The sequence below is a fragment of the Acomys minous genome, assembly GCF_964271855.1.
Source record: "Acomys minous genome assembly, chromosome: 20".
Lineage (NCBI taxonomy): Eukaryota > Metazoa > Chordata > Mammalia > Rodentia > Muridae > Acomys > Acomys minous.
In genome coordinates this window covers 20,391,610-20,410,589 of record NC_140502.1, presented here as the reverse complement: position 1 = coordinate 20,410,589, position 18,980 = coordinate 20,391,610, and the positions used below count along the sequence as shown (strand labels likewise).

The 18,980-nt window shown below is 51.3% G+C and overlaps 1 protein-coding gene across 1 annotated transcript in view; it reads left to right on the top strand.

Moving 5' to 3' along the window:
• The window catches only part of IGSF23 (immunoglobulin superfamily member 23), a 16,159-nt gene extending 1,139 nt beyond the window's left edge, over window positions 1-15,020 (top strand). Inside the window, exons 2-5 of the mRNA XM_084771444.1 lie at window positions 8,558-8,875; window positions 10,541-10,810; window positions 13,382-13,551; window positions 14,566-15,020. Of these exons, the coding sequence (XP_084627570.1) occupies window positions 8,558-8,875; window positions 10,541-10,810; window positions 13,382-13,551; window positions 14,566-14,571 (764 nt within the window). The 3' untranslated portion in view covers window positions 14,572-15,020. The remainder of the gene's footprint in view (window positions 1-8,557; window positions 8,876-10,540; window positions 10,811-13,381; window positions 13,552-14,565) is intronic.
• The last annotated feature ends 3,960 nt before the right edge of the window (window positions 15,021-18,980 follow it).

Here is an 18,980-nt window from a genome sequence, read left to right as displayed (position 1 = left end):
ACAAAGCAAGTCCAGGACAGCCAAGGCTAACACAGAGAAACCCTGTCTCAAATAACAACAACCAAAAAAAAACAAAAACAAAAACACAGAAATATGATAAGAATATGTTTGTTTTAATCTCAGGTGTGGGGATATAGGGCTGCTTTGGACTGTCCGCAGCAGCTGACTATGATTTGCCTCATGCTCTAGCAGAGGAGTGTTTTTGCCACCTGCAGATGGTTTCTGCGATTGTGTGATGTTTGGAATTCTAGGACCTTTCAGAGTACATATCAATGCTAGAATCCCATTGGCAGGGTTGGTGCTTGGTTGTGATTTCTTAGTAGTTCTGCTCAAAGAAGAAACAAAAAGAAAGAAATCAGATTCAGGGTTCTCTCTCTCTCTCTCTCTCTCTCTCTCTCTCTCTCTCTCTCTCTCTCTCTCTCTCTCTCCTGGGAATGGTGGCACACGCCTTTAATCCCAGCACTCAAGGAGGCAGAGGCAAGCAGATCGCTGAGTTTGAGGCCAGTCTGGTCTACAAAGTGAGTCTAGGACAGCCAAGGCTACACAGGGAAACCTTGTCTTGAAAAACCAAAAAAAAAAAAGAAAAGAAAAGAAAAACCAAAGGGAGGAGGAGGGACAGAAGAAGGAGGAGGAGGAGGAGGAGGAGGAGGAAGAGGAGGAGGAGGAGGAGGAGGAATCCACAAAGTAGCAAAGACCCGCTACAGATTGCTCTGAATTTGAGGTCAACCTATGCTACTTAGTGAGGGCCACACTTGTAACAACTATGTAGCAAGACCTTGTCTCAAACAAACTAACAAATGATACTCATCTACTAGGTGCTAAGCGCAGGTCTCAGTTGGTCTAGTGCTCAAACTAGCTTGCATGAGAGCCTGGATTCCATCACTGAGACCAGATAAACCAGGTGTGGTGGTACACACAGTAATCCCAGCATTAGGGAGGGGGCAGGAGGCTCAGGAGTTCAAGTCATTGTGAGTTCAAGCCCAGCCTGGGCTACAAGAAAACTTGACCCAAAAAGAAAAAAAAAAAAGTTTGGGGCTGGGCAGTGAGATAGCTCAATGGCCATGAAAGCCTGACACCTGAGTTTGATCCCCCCAAACCCATGTAAAGGTGGAGGAGGGAACTGACTCACACAGTGTTTTCTGACGTATCCTGTCACACAAATAATCATACCAGGAGAGTTTCGGTCATCATAGTGTGTGGTTGCCGGGACCAAATGACCTACCAGTCAGACCTACATGCTTTTGAGACAGTGACAGTTACCTCCCAGACCTGCTGGTCCTCAGTCCCAGGGGGGCTGGGGGCGGATGATGATGATGATGATGGGGGAGAAGGGGTGAACCCCACAGCCCAGAGGGGTGCATAGCTTCCCCAGGTCATACATCTTGGAGATGAGGATGAAGCTTTGAAGTGCAGTGGTCCGGATGACAGAGGTCACAGAGAGGGCCTCTCCTAACAAAGGAACTGCATTCTCCTCCTGGTCAAGAGTTCTGAGCCAGCCTGGGCGTGGTGGCACACACGTCTTTAATCCCAGCACTCGGGAAGGCAGTCGCAGGCAGATCGCTGTGAGTTTGAGGCCAGCCTGGACTACAAAGTTGAGTCCAGGACAGTCAAAGCTACATGGAGAAACCCTGTCTGGGAAAGAAAGGAAGGAAGGAAGAAGAAAAGAAAAGAAAAGAAAAAGAAGTTCTGAACCAGGTGTTGTGGCCCAAACCTGTGATGCCAGCCCTTGGAAGGTTGAGGCAGGAGGATCACAAGTTAGGATTCAGTTGGGCTTCTGAAATAGCCAGGTCTCAAAAGGAAACAATAAAACGTTCTAGTTCTGTCCACTTTAAAGCCCTGGGGTGGGGCGGGGTCACTCACACCTGCAACCCCAACAGGCAAAGGCAGGGGGCCCACAGAAATCTTCTGAAAGCCAGCCTGGTCCAGATGGCAAGTTCTAGGCCAGCCAGGGCTACATGGTAAGACTCTTGTCTCAGAAACCAGCAAAACTTAAATAAGAATAAATAAAGCCTCCAAGTTCAACCAAATTAAAGCTTTCCTGGTCCCCAAGTCAGGGCTTGCTCTGAAAAGGAGATGGAGACACCCCACCCCCACCCCCACCCCACTTTCTGACTTCCTTCTCCCCCTTCAGAGCTGCCGCTGAGCCCCTCTGGGTGTGAGCAGAGGGAAGAAGAGAAAAACAGGCCCGGCGCACTTGAACCTGAGTGCTGTAGTTATGGGGGGGGGGGGGGGAAGAGTGTGTGCGTCTGTGGATCTTTCTGGGTAGGGCCTCCCTGGAACCTCCCTGGATGTTCAGCACCATCTCTCCCCCACCCCCACACCTCCCCCCACCCCCCCAAGCCTGTCCCGCCAAGATCGGAAGAAGAGCCCTTCCTTCTGCTGTGCCTGACCTGCTGGGAGCATTTGCAGGAAGGAGGAAGCAACTGAGCTTCCTGGAGGCAACCCACTCCTTTTTGCCAAGCTGACCAATGGGTGTGTCCCTGGTTTAGGCCGAGCAGGGGGTTTTACCTTAGGACTGGTTACTGTTGCTGGACTGCCTTTCCAGGCTTGTCTCTTATGGCTGGCTTGGCAGAGACCCTCACTGCCTATAGCTTCACCCTGTAGGGGCAGATTTCCTGCAGATTGTGCTAAAGATGTACTGTAGGCTCAATTTTCTTAACCAGTATATTTTATTAACAACTTAATGACCGAGCATATGTCACTTTATAACCCGAGTAACCAAAACAATACGAAATAAGGATTAATGGACACGATAACAAAACCGTAAGGATGGGAACAAATTTTTTGGCACAATCTGTAAGATTTTTTGTTGTTGTTGTTGAAACCTAGAGTAACCAAAACCAGGAACCTCAGCAGGAGCTGGAGCCCCAAAGCCTTCCCTCGAACGGTTCTCTCTAGAAGTGTCTCAAAGTGTAGCGATGAACAGCCAAAACTATCCCATGTCTCCAAAAAGCCCTGCCTCCAGTTCTGGGCTCATTTATATAATCTCCTCCCAAAGTCAGTTCATGGGATCTTTTTAACTGATGACAATCAAGCTCCTGCACGAGGTGGTTGCTCTTCTAGTAAATTAACCTCACCTGTTCTCTCACGAGACCATTCCGAGCCCACACTTGGGATCCTAAAAACCAGGTTTATCTCTCCTTCAATGTACCTTCATGACAGAGAGCTGTTGAAACACACTGAGGACTTCAGGATGCCTGATGCTGATTTTACAGGAGTTCTGACTTGATTCAAGTCATTTAAAAACCCTCCCGCAGCATGGCACACATGGCTAGGAGCTCTGTGAACCTCCTCGGGAATTATACCAAGAAGGAAAAGATTGAAACAGCATAATCAAGGAAATATGTTCTTTCTAGATTTACTCCTAGGATAAGGCTCAGGTATACACCATGATGAGAAAGGCCATATGCCAGCACTTGGGATTGTATCTATTTTGAATGAGGTAATTTTTTTCCCCCCATACATAGAGAACCTTTGTATTAGTATAAAAACCCAAGACACGCTGGAGAGATGGCTTAGCAGTTAAGAGCACTGAGGTTCTGAGTTCAATTCCCAGCATTCACATGGTGGCTCACAACCATCTATAATGAGATCTGATACCTTCCTCTGGCCTGCAGGAGCACATGCAGGCAGAACATTGTTTTCTTTATCTATTGTATGTGTGCATGTGTCTGTAAGGTTCATAAAAAATCTGCTTGCTTGTGCCAGGCAGTGGTGGCGCACGCCTTTAATCCCAGCACTCGGGAGGCAGAGGCAGGTGGATCACTGTGAGTTCAAGGCCAGCCTGGTCTACAAAGTGAGTCCAGGACAGCCAAGGCTACACAGAGAAACCCTGTCTCAAAAAAAAAAAAAATCTGCTTGCTTTGTCTACCAAAAGTGTGTGTGTGTTCGCATGCTTCTAAATTTAGTAAATTCAGTAAACAATAAGCAGTCTGGGTGTGTTTCATCGGCCTTCCTAATTAGGTCTCTAGCCTCCAGCAAGATGCTGTTCACTGATAGCCATTAAATTAAAAGGAACTACGGTTTTCCTTTTTACAACTCCCTGTTATTTACAATAGGAAACTGTCATGGCTGTGGCAGCTTGTACTCTGTACTCTTGAGTTAAAAGAGCCACCTGGCTTTGTGGATTAGGGCTTCCTGCTATTAAACAACAAAAAGGTTTTAGCTAGGGAGCTGTTTCGGCGGCAGGAAAACTAGGAGGCTCAATTAATAAGGCTCCTGACTGTGAATCTGAGAGTCCAGAGTTCAGTTCCTTTAGAGGCCCTGGCTACTGCCGGGTGGGCGTGGTCTGTGAGCCGCCACCTTGGTAGTGCTGGAGTTGGCCTCTAGCACTGACCCAAACCTTCCACTGGGTCCTTCCTGCACCTGATCTCCACCACTGCGATGGCGGGGCGGGGGAGGGGGGGCTTCATTACAAGTCTAAGGCCCCTCATCTCCCCAATTCTGGGAGGAGGCTTCCAAAGGTCTCTCACCGGGCTCACACCCCAGCCCCATTTCAAATCTTGACCAAAAAAAGCTTCAGATGGTGCCATCTCAGCCACCTCCCCACAACCCCCAGGCTTCCTTCTCTGAGCCCCAAGGGGGTAGTGGGGCATGGGGGACATGGGGGTAGGGGTGGGGTGGGTGGATGGGAGGGTGGTGGATCTCTTTTGCGTTAGGTCTCGGTAGGAAATATCGATTCTTGGCATCCATTTTGTTCGTGGCCTTTCAAAGGGTTGGGGGTGGAGGCTGAAGAGACGGCTGAGCAGTTAAGAACACTGGCTGCCCTCGCAAAGGACCTAGGTTCCGGTCCCCATACCCACATGGAGGCTCACGCCTTTATTATTAGCGAGCGCGTGTGAGCGCCGTGCACGCAGAGGTCATAGAACGGCTATGCAGACTCCGCTCGCTTCTTCCGCCTTCCTGTGGGTCCCCGGGACTCAAACTCAGGTCATCACATGGTTACCACAGCACTGGCTGCTCTTCCAGAGGACCTGAGTTCAGGTCCCAGTGTGGCTATTAGGATGAAGCAGGGGCAGTGCCTCGGGAGGACGCTAAGAGGACAAGCAACGCAACAGATCCAGCACAAGGATTTTATTGGGCAGAGGGCCATCTCGGAGTGGGGGGGGGGGGTGGTGTGAGAGAGACCAAGAGACAGAGAGAACAATCCGGGGTGGCCAGAGCCTTTTAAAACGGGTGTCTGAGCCAGGCGGTGGTGGCGCATGCCTTTAATCCCAGCACTCGGGAGGCAGAGGCAGGTGGATCTCTGTGAGTTCGAGGCCAGCCTGGTCTACAAAGTGAGTCCAGGACAGACAGCCAGGACTACAAGAGAAACCTTGTCTTGAAAAACCAAAACAAAACCAAAAACGAGAACAAAACCAAAAACAGGTGCCCATCTCTACCCAACCTGTGGTGACAGTGGAAATGTGCCCTACCCGGCTGCGGTGGGTGACGATGTAAGTTGCTGACACTGAGTCACTGAAAGGCAGGTGAGACAACAGCGCCCCAGAACTGCCCGTTGTGTGTGAGGGGGCACATGACTGCTCCATGATGTGGGTGAGGGTTTCACTGTAGATATGAGAGAGAGCAGAGAGAAAAAGAAGTGGACTGAGCATGGCCAGGCCTAAGGAAGCAGGAGAGTGGGAGAAAACAGTGGAGACAACAGGTGAGCAAAGGAAGACAGACAGAGACAGAGAGAGAGAGGAAGAAACAGAGAGACAAAACTACAGAGACAGAGACAAAGAGACAGAGAGACAGACACAGAGACAAGACAGAGAGACAGAGACAAGACAAAGAGACAGAGACAGAGACATAGAGACAGAGACACAGAGACAGAGACAGAGAGATAGAACTACAGAGAGACAGAGACTGAGAGACAGACACAGAGACAAGACATAGAGACAGAGAGAGACAGAAAGAGACAGAGAGACAGACACAGAGACAAGACAAAGAGACAGAGAGACAGAGACAGAGAGACAGAGACAGAACTACAGAGAGACAGACACAGAGACAAGACATAGAGACAGAGACAGAGAGACAGAGACAGACAGAGAGACAGAGACAAGACAAAGAGACAGAGACAGAACTACAGAGAGACAGAGAGACAGACACAGAGACAAGACAGAGAGACAGAGACAGAGAGACAGAGACAGAGAGACAAAGACAGAGACAGAGAGAGACTCAGAGAGTGTGAGAGAGCACAAGCATAGGAGGGACCAAGGAGAGAACAGTGGGAATATAGAGAAAACACGGGAAACAAAGAGCGCAGCAGGTGAAAAGGAGGCTGCGTCCCTAGCGCAGGGAAGGACCAGGAGACTGACCTGGGGCTTTGAAATGTGTACTAAGGTGTACACTGTGATGCTGAGGGAGCCTGGGGGCCCAGCATGCACTTCGATGGATGGCACAGGTACCTCTGTATCCTTCTGCCGGAGGTCAGGGAATTGACTCCTTATGGCAGGTGGAAACTGGTGTCACAAGTTCCTGACGCATTCTGGCTTTTATCTAACACCAGAAATCCTACGACAGTCCAAGTGGAGATCATTTCTGGATATGTGGACTGCCTGCGACCTAACACCTGTCAATCTAGATCTAGGGCATCGAATATGCTCTTTTGGCCTTGATGAGCACCAGCACACTCACACCAGCACGCACGTGCACACATGCATGCACGCTACACACACACACACACACACACACACACACACACACACACAGAGCTGAGTCAGGAGAATCGCCACAAGTTGAGTTCCAGGTCAACCAGGATAGCCTGGGCTACCCGGTGAGGCCCTGTCTATAAAAGGACAATAACAGCAAAAAGAATCAACCCACTTGTGTTTGAGATGGGGCCTCGTGTAGCCCAGGCTTGCTCCCAGTTTGATATATGGTTGCCTTTGAACTCCTGACCCTCCTGTCTCTACCTGCCAAGTGCTGGGATCCCGGCTCTCACCACCACACCCGGCATGTTAATGCTCTCTGTTGCTGTGGTAACGTGCCCCAACAAGCAACTTAGGAAAGACGGGGAGTTATGAGGGATGCCGTCCATCCCAGTGGAGAAGGGACAGCAGCCAGGCAGGGAGATCATAGGATCAGGGAGCTGCTGGGTCACATTTTCGATCACGTAAAAGAAGGGGAGAAGGAGGGGGGAGGGGAAGAGGAAGTATGGCCAGGTCATAGACTCAAGCCCCAACCCTAGTAACGCACTTCCTCCAACAAGACTCTGGCGTAGAGGAACGTTAATTCAGAACACGGCTGCTCTGGCAAGAGATCACAGCCAAAGACCTTCTAGGTCTTTGTGATCCGGCTGGAATACAAACACGCCTTTCATCCAGGCGACAAAGGCAAGCAGATCTGAGTTCAAGGCCAGCCTGGGATAGAGCAAGTATCAGGTAAAGAAGAGCTTGGGTCCCAGCATGGTGGTATACGCCTTTAATCCCAAACGAAGGTAAAAGGGAGCACCCATGTTTGGAAGTGGTGTCTAATTGAGTGGCAGAAAAGGTGACGAATCAGAGAAGATTTGACAGAATAGGACACGCCCAACTCCCATGAGAGGAGAGAGGAAAGGGAAGCTACTTAAGAGGCAGTTTTACCAGGACAGTAATAGAGAGATGGGTTGCAGAGAGAGAACTCAGGTGAAGACAGAACAGCCCAGAAAACAAGAAGAAGCCAGAAGATTAGAGCAGATTGCTGAGTTAGTTTGACGCCAAGCAGAGCAATTCTGGGCTGAGAGAGAAGCCAGATTGAACAAGTCAGTGGGGAGAAGAGTTTGAGCCAGAACAGCTGAGTGGAACCAGGCAGCCCAGAGCTCAGAAAGAACCAGAAAGGGTGAGCTTATTAAGCAGTAAGTCTCAGAGGCTGAAAACATTCTAGGCCTAGGTTAGGTTGTACGGAGGCTAGAAGTTTCCAGGACTAGACCTAGGTTAGCACTGGGAGACAGTGAGCCTCCCAGACAACAACTGAACCAGGAAAATAAAAGTTACTTTTACACTCTCTGTCCTAGATCAGTGGTTCTCAACCTTTCTAACTCTGCGACCCCTTATTTCAGTTCCTCATGTTGTGGTGACCCCCGCCCCAACCATAAAGTTGCCACTCCATAACTGTAATTTTTGCTACTGTTGCAAAGATAATGTAAACATCTGACATGCAGAATATCTGTTATGTCACCCCTGTGTTGGACCCCCGCCCCCAAGAGGGTCACCACCCACAGGTTGAGAACTGCTGTCCTAGAGGCTCCATAACCTCTTCCAAACAGCATCTCCTGATGAGCGCCAGGTGTTCAAATACAAGACCCCATGAGAGTCATTTCTTTCTCTCTCTCTCTCTCTCTCTCTCTCTCTCTCTCTCTCTCTCTCTCTCATTTTGTTTTTTCGAGACAGGGTCTCTCTGTGTAGCCTTGGCTTTCCTGGACTCACTTTGTAGACCAGGCTAGCCTTGAGCTCACAGCAATCCTCCTGCCTCTGGCTCCCAAGAGTGCTGGGATTAAAGGCGCGCACCACTACGCCCGGCCCAAGAGGCATTTCTCATGCCACCTGTGGTCTCACTTGTCCCTTGCTGTCCCCTCTTCCTTCCTGCCTCCTCCAAGGTGCCCTGCTCACCACCTACACCTGCTCGGCCACCTCCAAGCTGCCCCAACTGGAAGGAGCTGGCACCCACCTGCCTGTCACCAGAGCACTTAAGGGAGTCCTCAGCACCTCTTGGTTCCGAGAGCCTGAAGCCCAGCCACCAGCCATGACCTCTTCCAAGGGCCTCCGGGGACTTCCTCACATCAGCCAAAAGGTGCCACAGACTGGAGGCAGCTTGGTCATCAGGGATGCATCAGCTCAAGACTCGGAGAGTGACACCAAGGTTCTGGATGCCAGCAAGCCCCACGGGAGACCAACGGAACACATTCAAGGCAACTGTGAGTGAGGCCAATGAAGAGGGACCCAGTTCTGAGGAATCAGGCTCAGCCACACCCCTCAGGGCCCAACAGGGCAACTGTAGTGCAGTCATTAGTCACCCCTGTGAGAGACCATTTTCTCCTGCTGTCACAAACTACCTGAGACTAGAGAGTTTTCAGTCAGGTGTTATTGTTGTTGTTGGGTTTTTGTTTGTTTGTTTGTTTTAGTTTTTCGAGACAGGGTTTCTGTATGTTATCTTGGCTGTCCTAGACTCACTTTGTAGACCAGGCTAGCCTCGAACTCGCAGCGATCCTCCTGCCTCTGCCTCCCAAGTGCTGGGATTAAAGGCGTGTGCCACCACCACCTAGTTTCAGTCAGGTGTTGTAGTCAGGGGCTGGGGGCATAGATCAGCGGTAGAGCCCCTGCCTAGAATCCCCCAGTGAGGGGCTGGGGGCGTGGCTCAGTGGTAGAGCCCCTGCCTAGAATCCCCCAGTGAGGCGCTGGGGGCTTGGCTCAGTGGTAGAGCCCCTGCCTAGAATCCCACAGTGAGGGACTGGGGGCATGACTCAGTGGTAGAGCCCCTGCCTAGAATCCCACAGTGAGGGGCTGGGGGCGTGGCTCAGTGGTAGAGCCCCTGCCTAGAATCTCCCAGTGAGGGGCTGGGGGCGTGGCTCAGTGGTAGAGCCCCTGCCTAGAATCCCCCAGTGAGGGGCTGGGGGTGTGGCTCAGTGGTAGAGCCCCTGCCTAGAATCCCCCAGTGAGGGGCTGGGGGCGTGGCTCAGTGGTAGAGCCCCTGCCTAGAATCCCCCAGTGACATGGCTGGGTGGGTAAAGAGCACTTGTCACCGAGCCTGAGGAGCTGAGTTTAATCCTCAGGACCTACATGACAGAAAGAGAGAACCAGCTCCTATAGACTGTCCTCTGACATCTTAATGAATCCCCCACATCTCCACGAACACACATATGTAAAATAAAAATACATTTTTAAGAAATGTAATAAAGAAATCTTTTTAAATTATTTATTTACTATGTATACAGAACTCTGATGACACGTGTGCCTGTACACCGGAGCAGGGCACCAGATCTCATTATAGATGGTCATGAGCCACCATGTGGTTGCTGGGAATTGAACTCAGGACCTCTGGAAGACCAGTCAGTGCTCTTAACCTCCGAGCCATCTCTCCAGCCCCAATAAAGAAATCTTAAAAGGAAAAACTCAGTTATGTTAGTCGTGGTGGTGCATACTTTTAATCACAGCACTCAAGAGTCAGTGGCAGGCAGATATCTCTGCCCATTTTTAGGCCAGCCTGGTCTACATAGCACATTTCAGGACAGCCAGAGTTACATAGTGAGACTCAAAATAAATAAACAAACAATCAAACAGAAAACCAATGCCTGGGTTGTACCAGGTAACAGAAATAAGTTTAAAATAAGTGTGCCTAAGTCTACTAAGTACCCAGTAACCTGGTATTGTTATTATTAGTATAATTAATTCTGTGACTACCGCCACTGTGATGACCCACAGGCAATGGGACACAGGAGCTGCTGAGCCCCAGCAGGTCTGGACCACAAGAATGCATGGATGACTGGTCTGGAGAGTGAATGTGGCAACTGTGGTGACAGAAGAGACGCCAATGTCACCTGGATGCCTAGGTCACCTGAGGGCCTTGCTCTCTGTCCCCACAGACAACCCCAACCTGGTCCCGCTGGTGACCTTCCCCATGGCTACTCAGGGCGTCATCTCCAGCGACCTTAACTACTCTGTGATCCTACAGTGGGTGAGGAGCATGAACCCAGAGCCTGTGCTGAGCTGGACCTTGGATGGGAAGCCATGCGGAACTGGGGAGAAGCTCTTTCTCCGGCGACTGTCCCCAGCTCAGTTGGGCACGTACCTATGCATCGCCAGGAACTCAGACAAAGAGCTGGTCTCTGAGCCCGTGACCGTGTCATTGAGACGTAAGTGTCCCTGGGGGGGGGACTCCATACCCACATGAGTCTGCGGCTGGCTTCCCCACAGCCACTCAGAGCTTTATAGTCAAACTGTCCTTCCATCTTTCCTTCCTTCCATGGTGTTGGCTGTGGCTTATTAGCCTGTTGGGGTTTGTTTGTTTGTTTGTTTGTTTGTTTGTTTAATTTTTCTCTCATGTACGACCGTCCGCTTGTGTATCCCTATATATATGAAGGCCAGAAACGGACTGACAAATGGGTCTCCTCAATAGCTCCCCCACCTTATTCATTGATGCAAGCCTTCTTAACCGAACCCAGAGGTCACTGACACAACTAGTCTACCTAGCTGGCTTGTTCTAGAACTCCCTGTCTCCGCCCTGTCTTCCCCCCCCCCCCCCCCAGGTGCTGGAATTAGAAGCAGACCATCTGCCTGACATTTATGTGGGCGTCTTGAGGGTTCAAACTCTGGCCCTTATCGCGCAGCAAGCACGTTATCCATCAGGCCATCTCCCCAGGCCCACATTAGCCCGTTTTGTATACAACAGACTTGGCCTTTGGGCCCTCAGGACAGAGGGTCCTGAGCAGATGGTGAACCAGGGAGGTTACTTACAGCAATCTCCATGAGGAGTTACTAACAGGATCAAGGCACTACACAAAGACAGCTGGGTCACCCCAGCCCACCCCAGCAGGAGGGACAGCTCGCAAAGCGGGGTGGGGGGGCAGGGGGTGCGGCAAGGGGGGGGGAACCTGGAGCACTGCTCAGCCCGTGGGCAGCTCCACGGGGTGGGGAATACCCCTTCTGAGGGCTCGATTTCAGCACAGCACACTCCAAGACCAAATCCTCAGCCCAAAGAAACTGATTTGCCCCCAGATGGACGAAAGGCAGGGAATAAGAGAGGAAAATGGGAAACAGAGGACCAGGGAGAAGAGGAAGGGAAGAGTGAAAAGGGAGGAGGCGTATTTGTCCCCCCCCCCAAGGGGACAAAGGACTGCCTCTGGATAGAGAGGAGACCGCCTAGGCACATAGAAAAATGATGTTTTATAAAGGTACAAGAAGCCAGGCGGTGGTGGCGGACGCCTTTAATCCCAGCACTTGGGAGGCAGAGGCAGGCGGATCGCTGTGAGTTCGAGGCCAGCCTGGTCTACAAAGCGAGTCCAGGACAGCCAAGGCTACACAGAGAAACCTTATCTCGAAAAAGCGGAAAAAAAGAAAGAAAGAAAGAAAGAAAGAAAGAAAGAAAGGTACAAGGGGAGACCCGTGTTAGGAGGAGGTGTTTAATTTTAATTGGGAATGTTAATTAGGTGAGCCAAAGGGGCCTTTTGATGGCTTGGACTTCAATACTTTGATAGCTGGACCTTGGTCATCAGAAGTGGCCCATAAGGAATAGACCCTGGTGGCTGGCTGGCTCAGGAACATAACCTAACAGTTTTTTGGCAAGGCAGAGGGAATTGGGGAGACCAGCAAGGCTTGCCAGGATCAAGGTTATCATGCTGGGGCTGCCTAGAGTCCTTCCAGTTTGCCTGAGGGCCACCTCTACTGAGCTTGTCTGACAACTTTGTCAGCACTGAAGTATGTAGCGGTTCCAGAGACTTCCAGGAGCTGTTCTTTTTTTGGGGGGGAGGGGGGGCGCGGTTGGTTTTTCAAAACAGTGTCTCTCTGTGTTAGCCTTAGCTGTCCTGAACTCACTTTGTAGACCGGGCTGGCCTCAAACTCACAGCAATCCACCTGCCTCTGCCTCCCGAGTGCTGGGATTACAGATGGGCTGCAGTCACTGTGCCTGCCTTGCATCCTGTGTCTTAAAAACGTTTCCCAGCCAGGTGAGAGCGGTGGCAGTTATGCAGGCCTTTAATCCCAGGACTCTGGAGGCAGAGGCAGGTGGATCTCTGTGAGTTTGAGACACGCTGCGTCTACAGAGTGACTTCCAGGACAGCAAGGGCTACACAGAGAAGCCTTGTCTCCAAAAGAACACAAGCAAAAAAATGGAGAAGGGGGGGGGCAGGGGGAGGAAGAAGGAAGGAAAGAAATAGATGAATTTGGAAACAGAAAAGAACCCAGTGTGCAGAAGAGCCTGAGTTACAAGCTGACCCTGTTAGAAACGTTTAAGTTACAAGAGTAACAAATTGCCCTGGGAATTTAGAAGCTTGAAACAACAGCCATTTTGCCCTGATTACAGTCCTGGGCTTGGGCTGTAGGTTGGGCTCAGCAGGTGGGCAGCACCTGCAGCCTGTTGGGAAGGATAGCAACCGTGGGAACAGCTGGCACTCCTCGGCTTCATCTCTCAATCTCATATAAGCAGACCCCACCAGGTTACAAGGCCTCTGTGTGGCTCAGACTAAGAGCAAAATCACTGTCATTCCATTGGCTGGAGCAAATAACGTGGCCGGCCCAGGTCCAGCGGTGATGGAGTTGGCTCCACCCCCTTTGCCGTGTAGAGAAGTGACAGGACAGCTGGAACCCGCAGGATTCTGGGAAATGGAGAAAGACGGTCCAGCGAAGCTCACCCGAGATACAATGACAGCGGATGGGGTGTCTCGGAGGGACGGTTGGCTCCTTCAGTCTTGTACCTCTTTGGTTCCCAGAAACCACCGTGGCTCCCACGGCTGCAGCTCCCACAGCGGTCTATCCCATGGCGCCCGAAGACTTCCTGGCCCTTTCAGGAGGATCTGCCATAGGCCTCATCGTGGTGGCCACCCTGGGAGGCCTAGCACTGATCGGATCTGTCTGCTACTACATAGTGCTGGCGCTGAAGGTAATTCCGGCCAAGCCGGGCGTGGTGGCGCACGCCTTTAATCCCAGCACTCGGGAGGCAGAGGCAGGGGGATCGCTGTGAGTTCGAGGCCAGCCTGGTCTACAAAGGAAGTCCAGGACAGCCAAGGCTACACAGAGAGACCCTGTCTCGAAAAACCAAAAATAAAAAATAAAAAGGTAATTCCGGCCCTCGCACGGGTCCCTCAGACCGACGTCCCACCCCAGCCTAGCTGAGCTCAGCTGGACTCAACTCCACCAGTGGACCGAGCCACGTTCTATTCCCGGTTCTACACATGGGGCACAGAAAAGTCAAGCCATCAGTTAGTTTTTCCCCGTCCCACAGCCAGGGACTAGCGATAATTAATACTCTAACAAGAAACCCACCGACCTGTCATGCCCCATGAGGAAGAAATGACTGTGAGCCGAGAGGCGCTCATCTCGTTAGCTCCCAAAGGGACAAGAGAGGCTACGATAGCCGGGCGCGGCGGTGGCGCACGCCTGTAATCCCAGCACGCGGGAGGCAGAGGCAGGCGGATCGCTGTGAGTTCGAGGCCAGCCTGGTCTACAAAGCGAGTTCAGGACAGCCAAGGCTACACAGAGAAACCCTGTCTCGAAAAAAAAGAGAGAGGGGGCGGGGCTACGAGTGCCTCCTGCCTCCTGTGAGGGAGGCAAACATGATGATCAATTTTGAATACCGAGGATGGGAAATCAGGAAGGGGGAAGGGGTGCCACTGAACCCAGGCAGGGAGGGGACCGACCCTGCAGAGAGAGAGAGAGAGAAGACAGCTAAACAAAGTCTTGGGCTCTGGGTAAATTCGCCTGCCGCCAAGCCTTGAGGGTCTTGAGTTTGACCCTTGGGGGGGGGGGCGTTTAAGGGACCCTCGTATATGAATATGGAGAAGTCGCAGAACAATACATTACAGTGATGCGCTCCCGCTCTCTCCCCCTCCCTCCTTCCCTCCCTCCATTCCTCCTCCACCCCCCCACCCCCACCCCTTTCTGCTCTTTACTGCAGAACTGACCCACGGAGTTAAGGAACGTGCAGTTGACCTGTGAGCGCATAAATCGTTATCCGATCTCAGGGAAGCAGTCTCTGGGCAGGATGGCTGGCCCGCGTTGAGCTTCCTCTGGGACCTCCTCCCTCCGGGTTTGCCGACCATTTATTTGTTCCCCATCTTCACAGTGCACCGCCCCGCCCCCCTCTATTCTTAAGCCTCTTTGGACAGTGAGCAAAAGGAACTAACTCCCTGGCCTAAGTGAAGGGAGGGGAGGGGGTGACAGGAGGAAGAATTTAATATAAGAAGCCAGGAAGATTTCCCAGAGTCCAGAGGTGTATCTGTCAGCGTCTGCAGAGTAACAAATATCCCCTGGAGTTTAGCACCTGGAAACAACAGCCATTTGTCCTGACTGCAGTATTACCGGGGAAGAGGAGGACCCTGTCCCAAAAATAAATTTTAAAAAAATAATATTTTCTTTTAATTTTTAAAATCCCAGCACTGTCGCCACTTCCCTGGCCTGCGCTTCCTATTTGCGCCCACCCAGAGACCCCCTTCCTCAGTCTCTATCAGAAGCACTGTTGTGTCAGTGTTTGACTGACAGCTCCACAGTGTCTGTTCTGTCTGGTTAACTCTTGAGTTCCCAGGGACAGAAGCAAGGTCTGGAGAGAGGCTCCTTAGGACAAAGGGAATTCACACACACACACACGCACGCGCACACACACACACACACCACCCTTCCAGGAAGCGGGTAAACTCAGGAAGTGAGCAAAGGTTTCAGGAAGTCCCTGAAACTGACAGATCCGTGAGGCTCCTCCTCCTCCTCAGGTGTATGTTCGCATTAAGGACCCGAGAGACGCTCAGAACCAGCAGGGGAAGACAGTCTCCTCGATAGGACTTGCCTGCAGGCTGCACAGTAGGCTTCCAGCTTCCTGAGCTGCCACTCATGCTGCGGGGGTGTGGGGTGTGGGGCTTTTGGGGGGCTGGGGGGGCGGAGCTTTGATGATGCAGCTGTCCTCGTATCATTTCTGCTCTGGTAAGCAGCCCCTCACCCGTTACATATTCCCGTATGTGACCTCAATAAAACACATGGGTTCACCAAGTTGGACTACGATGCTACCCACGTGCTGGCTCGCATCTCCTCAGGGAAGGTGAGAGAATGCAGGCGCTAGCGTCCACCAGTGTCTCTCTCTCTCTCTCCTCAGTCTTAGTTCTCACATCTTCATTGTGCTAGGGGAGACAGATGTATTTCTTTGTGACAACTTGTTTTGTTTGTTTGAAAGATTTATTTATTACACATACAGTATCCTGGCCTGCACGTACGCCTGCGCACCAGAAGAGGGCGCCAGATCTCATTGTAGATGGTTGTGAGCCACCATGTGGTTGCTGGGGATTGAACTCAGCACCTCTGGAGCAGTGCTCCTAACCGCTGAGCCGTCTCTCCAGCCCGACAACTTGTTTTAAAAGATGTATTTTAGCTGGGTGTGGTGGTGCACGCCTGTAATCCCAGGACTCAGGAGGCAGAGGCAGGTGGATCGCTGTGAGTTCAAGCCCAGCACGGTCTACAAAGCAAGTCCAGGACAGCCAAGGCTACACAGAGAAACCCTTTCTCAAAAAAACAAAACAAAATAATAATAATAATAATAATATTTTTTTTAAAAAAGAGGAGCACACACTCTCAATCCCTGAGCTACTATTTTTTTCTTTCCTTTGTTTGTTTGTTTGAGACAGGGTTTCTTTGTAGACCAGGCTGGCCTCAAACTCACAGGGATCTGCCTGCCCCTCCCTCTGGAGTGCTGGGATTAAAGGCATGTGCCCACGCCCAGCCCCCAGCTACTATTTTTAATAGACCTGTAGCAACTGTTTAAGAGTGCTTACTACATTAAGAATTCTGGGAACTCATCTATGTTTCCTGGATGTGCTGGCATCAGCTAGTGATGTCTGCCACTGTGAATGCATAAAAAGGAACATTTGCATTGTTTAGCGTTTACACTGATTAGTGATGTCTGCTACCGTAAATGCCAAAAGGGAGCACTTGTGTTGATGAGTGATGTCTGCTGGAAGTTTAAACTGAAATAATTCTCTGTTCGTTCCCTAAGCCTCAGTTATTATTCTTTTATTTTTTTTTGTTTTGTTTTTGTTTTTGTTTTTCGAGACAGGGTTTCTCTGTGTAGCCTTGGCTGTCCTGGATTCGCTCTGTAGACCAGGCTGGCCTCGAACTCACAGCGATCCGCCTGCCTCTGCCTCCCGAGTGCTGGGATTAAAGGCGTGCGCCACCACGCCCGGCTCAGTTAATATTCTTGGATTTCTCCACAGCAGGGGGATCGCTCTGGTGAACTGAACTGACCGGCTAGCAGCTCCGCAGGAGCGCCTTTTATTGACTGTTACACAAAACCTCTTTCCAGATTTATCCAGAGTTATCTTAGGGAGCCACCATCTAAGCAAATACAGTCATTATAAGAACTCCAGGCTTGCCAGCAATGTCGTATGACTAGGCTCATGCTAAGGCTCTGAAATTCCCGAGAGAGAGCAGCCCCATAAATTCTGGGTAACAACAATCAGTGACTATTTTACACGAGAGCACCTCAAGGCTCCGGGGTGAATGTCGGATGCGGTGGCTCATCTAAAACTCTGGCTACACACCCAGGGGGGAAGTCAGAAACTCCTGCCAAGTTCAGGGCCTATTCATAGCCAGCTGTGACTCACCAGAAACACGGAGACACTTCCAGCCTGTTTTCACAGTCGGCCGCGGAGATGACTCAGAGCGCCCCGCCTGCTGGGTAGCGGGATCCGCGCTCCAAACCGGTGACTGAGGTGGGCGCGGTCCCTCCCCCCCGCAGGGGTGTCACACAAGCCTCTGGCCCCAGCCCTGTCCTTGTATCCTGGTGTCCCCAGCCCCCCCCCTTCCCGCTGTCCACTCTCTCTCTCTTCCTAAAGTCTCTCTATTTCTCTCTCTTCACCAGGAGAAAATGCTCTCCAAGATGAGTCTCTTGGTTTAATCATTAGAAATAAGAAATAAGAAAATAAGATGCCAGGCAGGCAACAGATATTAGATTATATGAGGTTTAATTAAGTGAGCATGGGGAGGGAGAAGGAAGGAGGGAGGGGTATCCGAGAGAGAGAGAGAGAGAGAGAGAGAGAGAGAGAGAGAGAGAGAGAGAGAGAGAGAGGAGAAGAGAAGAGAGAGTGAGAGAGGAGAGAGGGAGAGAGCAGAAGAGAAAAGTAAGAGGGAAGCCATGAGGAGGCCTTTATAATCTTGGGCAGGGCCATGGCCCCGTGGCAGATAGGCAATGACATCACAGGTAGGCAAACTGAAGCAGAGCCCTAACACACACCTTGGCATGGGGGCGCCATGGCACCCCCCACCACCACCACATTATGTTTCACAGCAGTAGGGAGGAAACAGGACTGTTGGGAGCCCCGGTTAGTCATCAAGGATGCAGTACTTGAAGGATGTGTTTCGTTTCCTTCTCTGGACTTTCAAAAGGAGAGAGGGGGAGAGAGAGAGAGAGAGAAAGAACCCATTGTTACCTGGAGGGAATTGGGGGGGCACCAGAGGAAATCAGAGCTGGCACCTTCAGAGAGGACAGGCAGTAGGGCCTGTTCACCAGGGTCTGAATTCTAACACTTTTCCTACTTAGTCAGAAACAGAATTTTTCTGTGGTGCCAAGGAGAGGGGCTGGGAACTGACACGGCTGTGTTTACCTTTGAGAAAATGAGTTAGCAAGCGACAAAAAGGTCCCTGCATCAGAAGGAGCTGCCCTCTTCCTGCCTGCCTTCCTTCCATTGTTTTTATTTTGTGACTCCTTGTTGACTCAGCAAGGGCCAAGGATAGCCTTGAACTCTTTTTTTTGGGGGGGTGGGGAGGGTGCGGGTGGGGGGTGTTTCGAGACAGAGGTTCTCTGTGTAGCCTTGGTCGTCCTAGACTCACTTTGTAGACCAGGCTGGCCTCGAACTCACAGCGATCCGCCTGCCTCTGCCTCCCGAGTGCTGGGATTAAAAGTGTGCGCCACCACGCCAGGCGGGCCTTGAACTCTTAATTCCCTTGCTTCTATTTCCCATGTGGTGGGACTGACACACCAAATTCACACAGTGTTCAGCGTGGAGTCTAGGGCGTTGGCAAGCACTCTGCCACCGCGCTATATTGCCCGTCTCTGCATGGAACTCTATAGCTCCCTACTGAAGGCTGAAGTGGATATGAAGACAGTGCACAGCAAGATAACACAAGGTGGGGGGGGGCGCCCACCGCACCCCCTACCCGCCCCCCACACACACACCTGATTTACACACCCTGCAGCCCATCCCAGCCTGAGAAATCCCCTCAGACTTCCACTAAGGGAAGCAGGAGTCTGTCTTCACTTGCTTTTTGTTTTTTTGGGAGACAAAGTCTCATGTAGTCCTGGCTACATACCACCACACCCAAGTACAGAAGGTG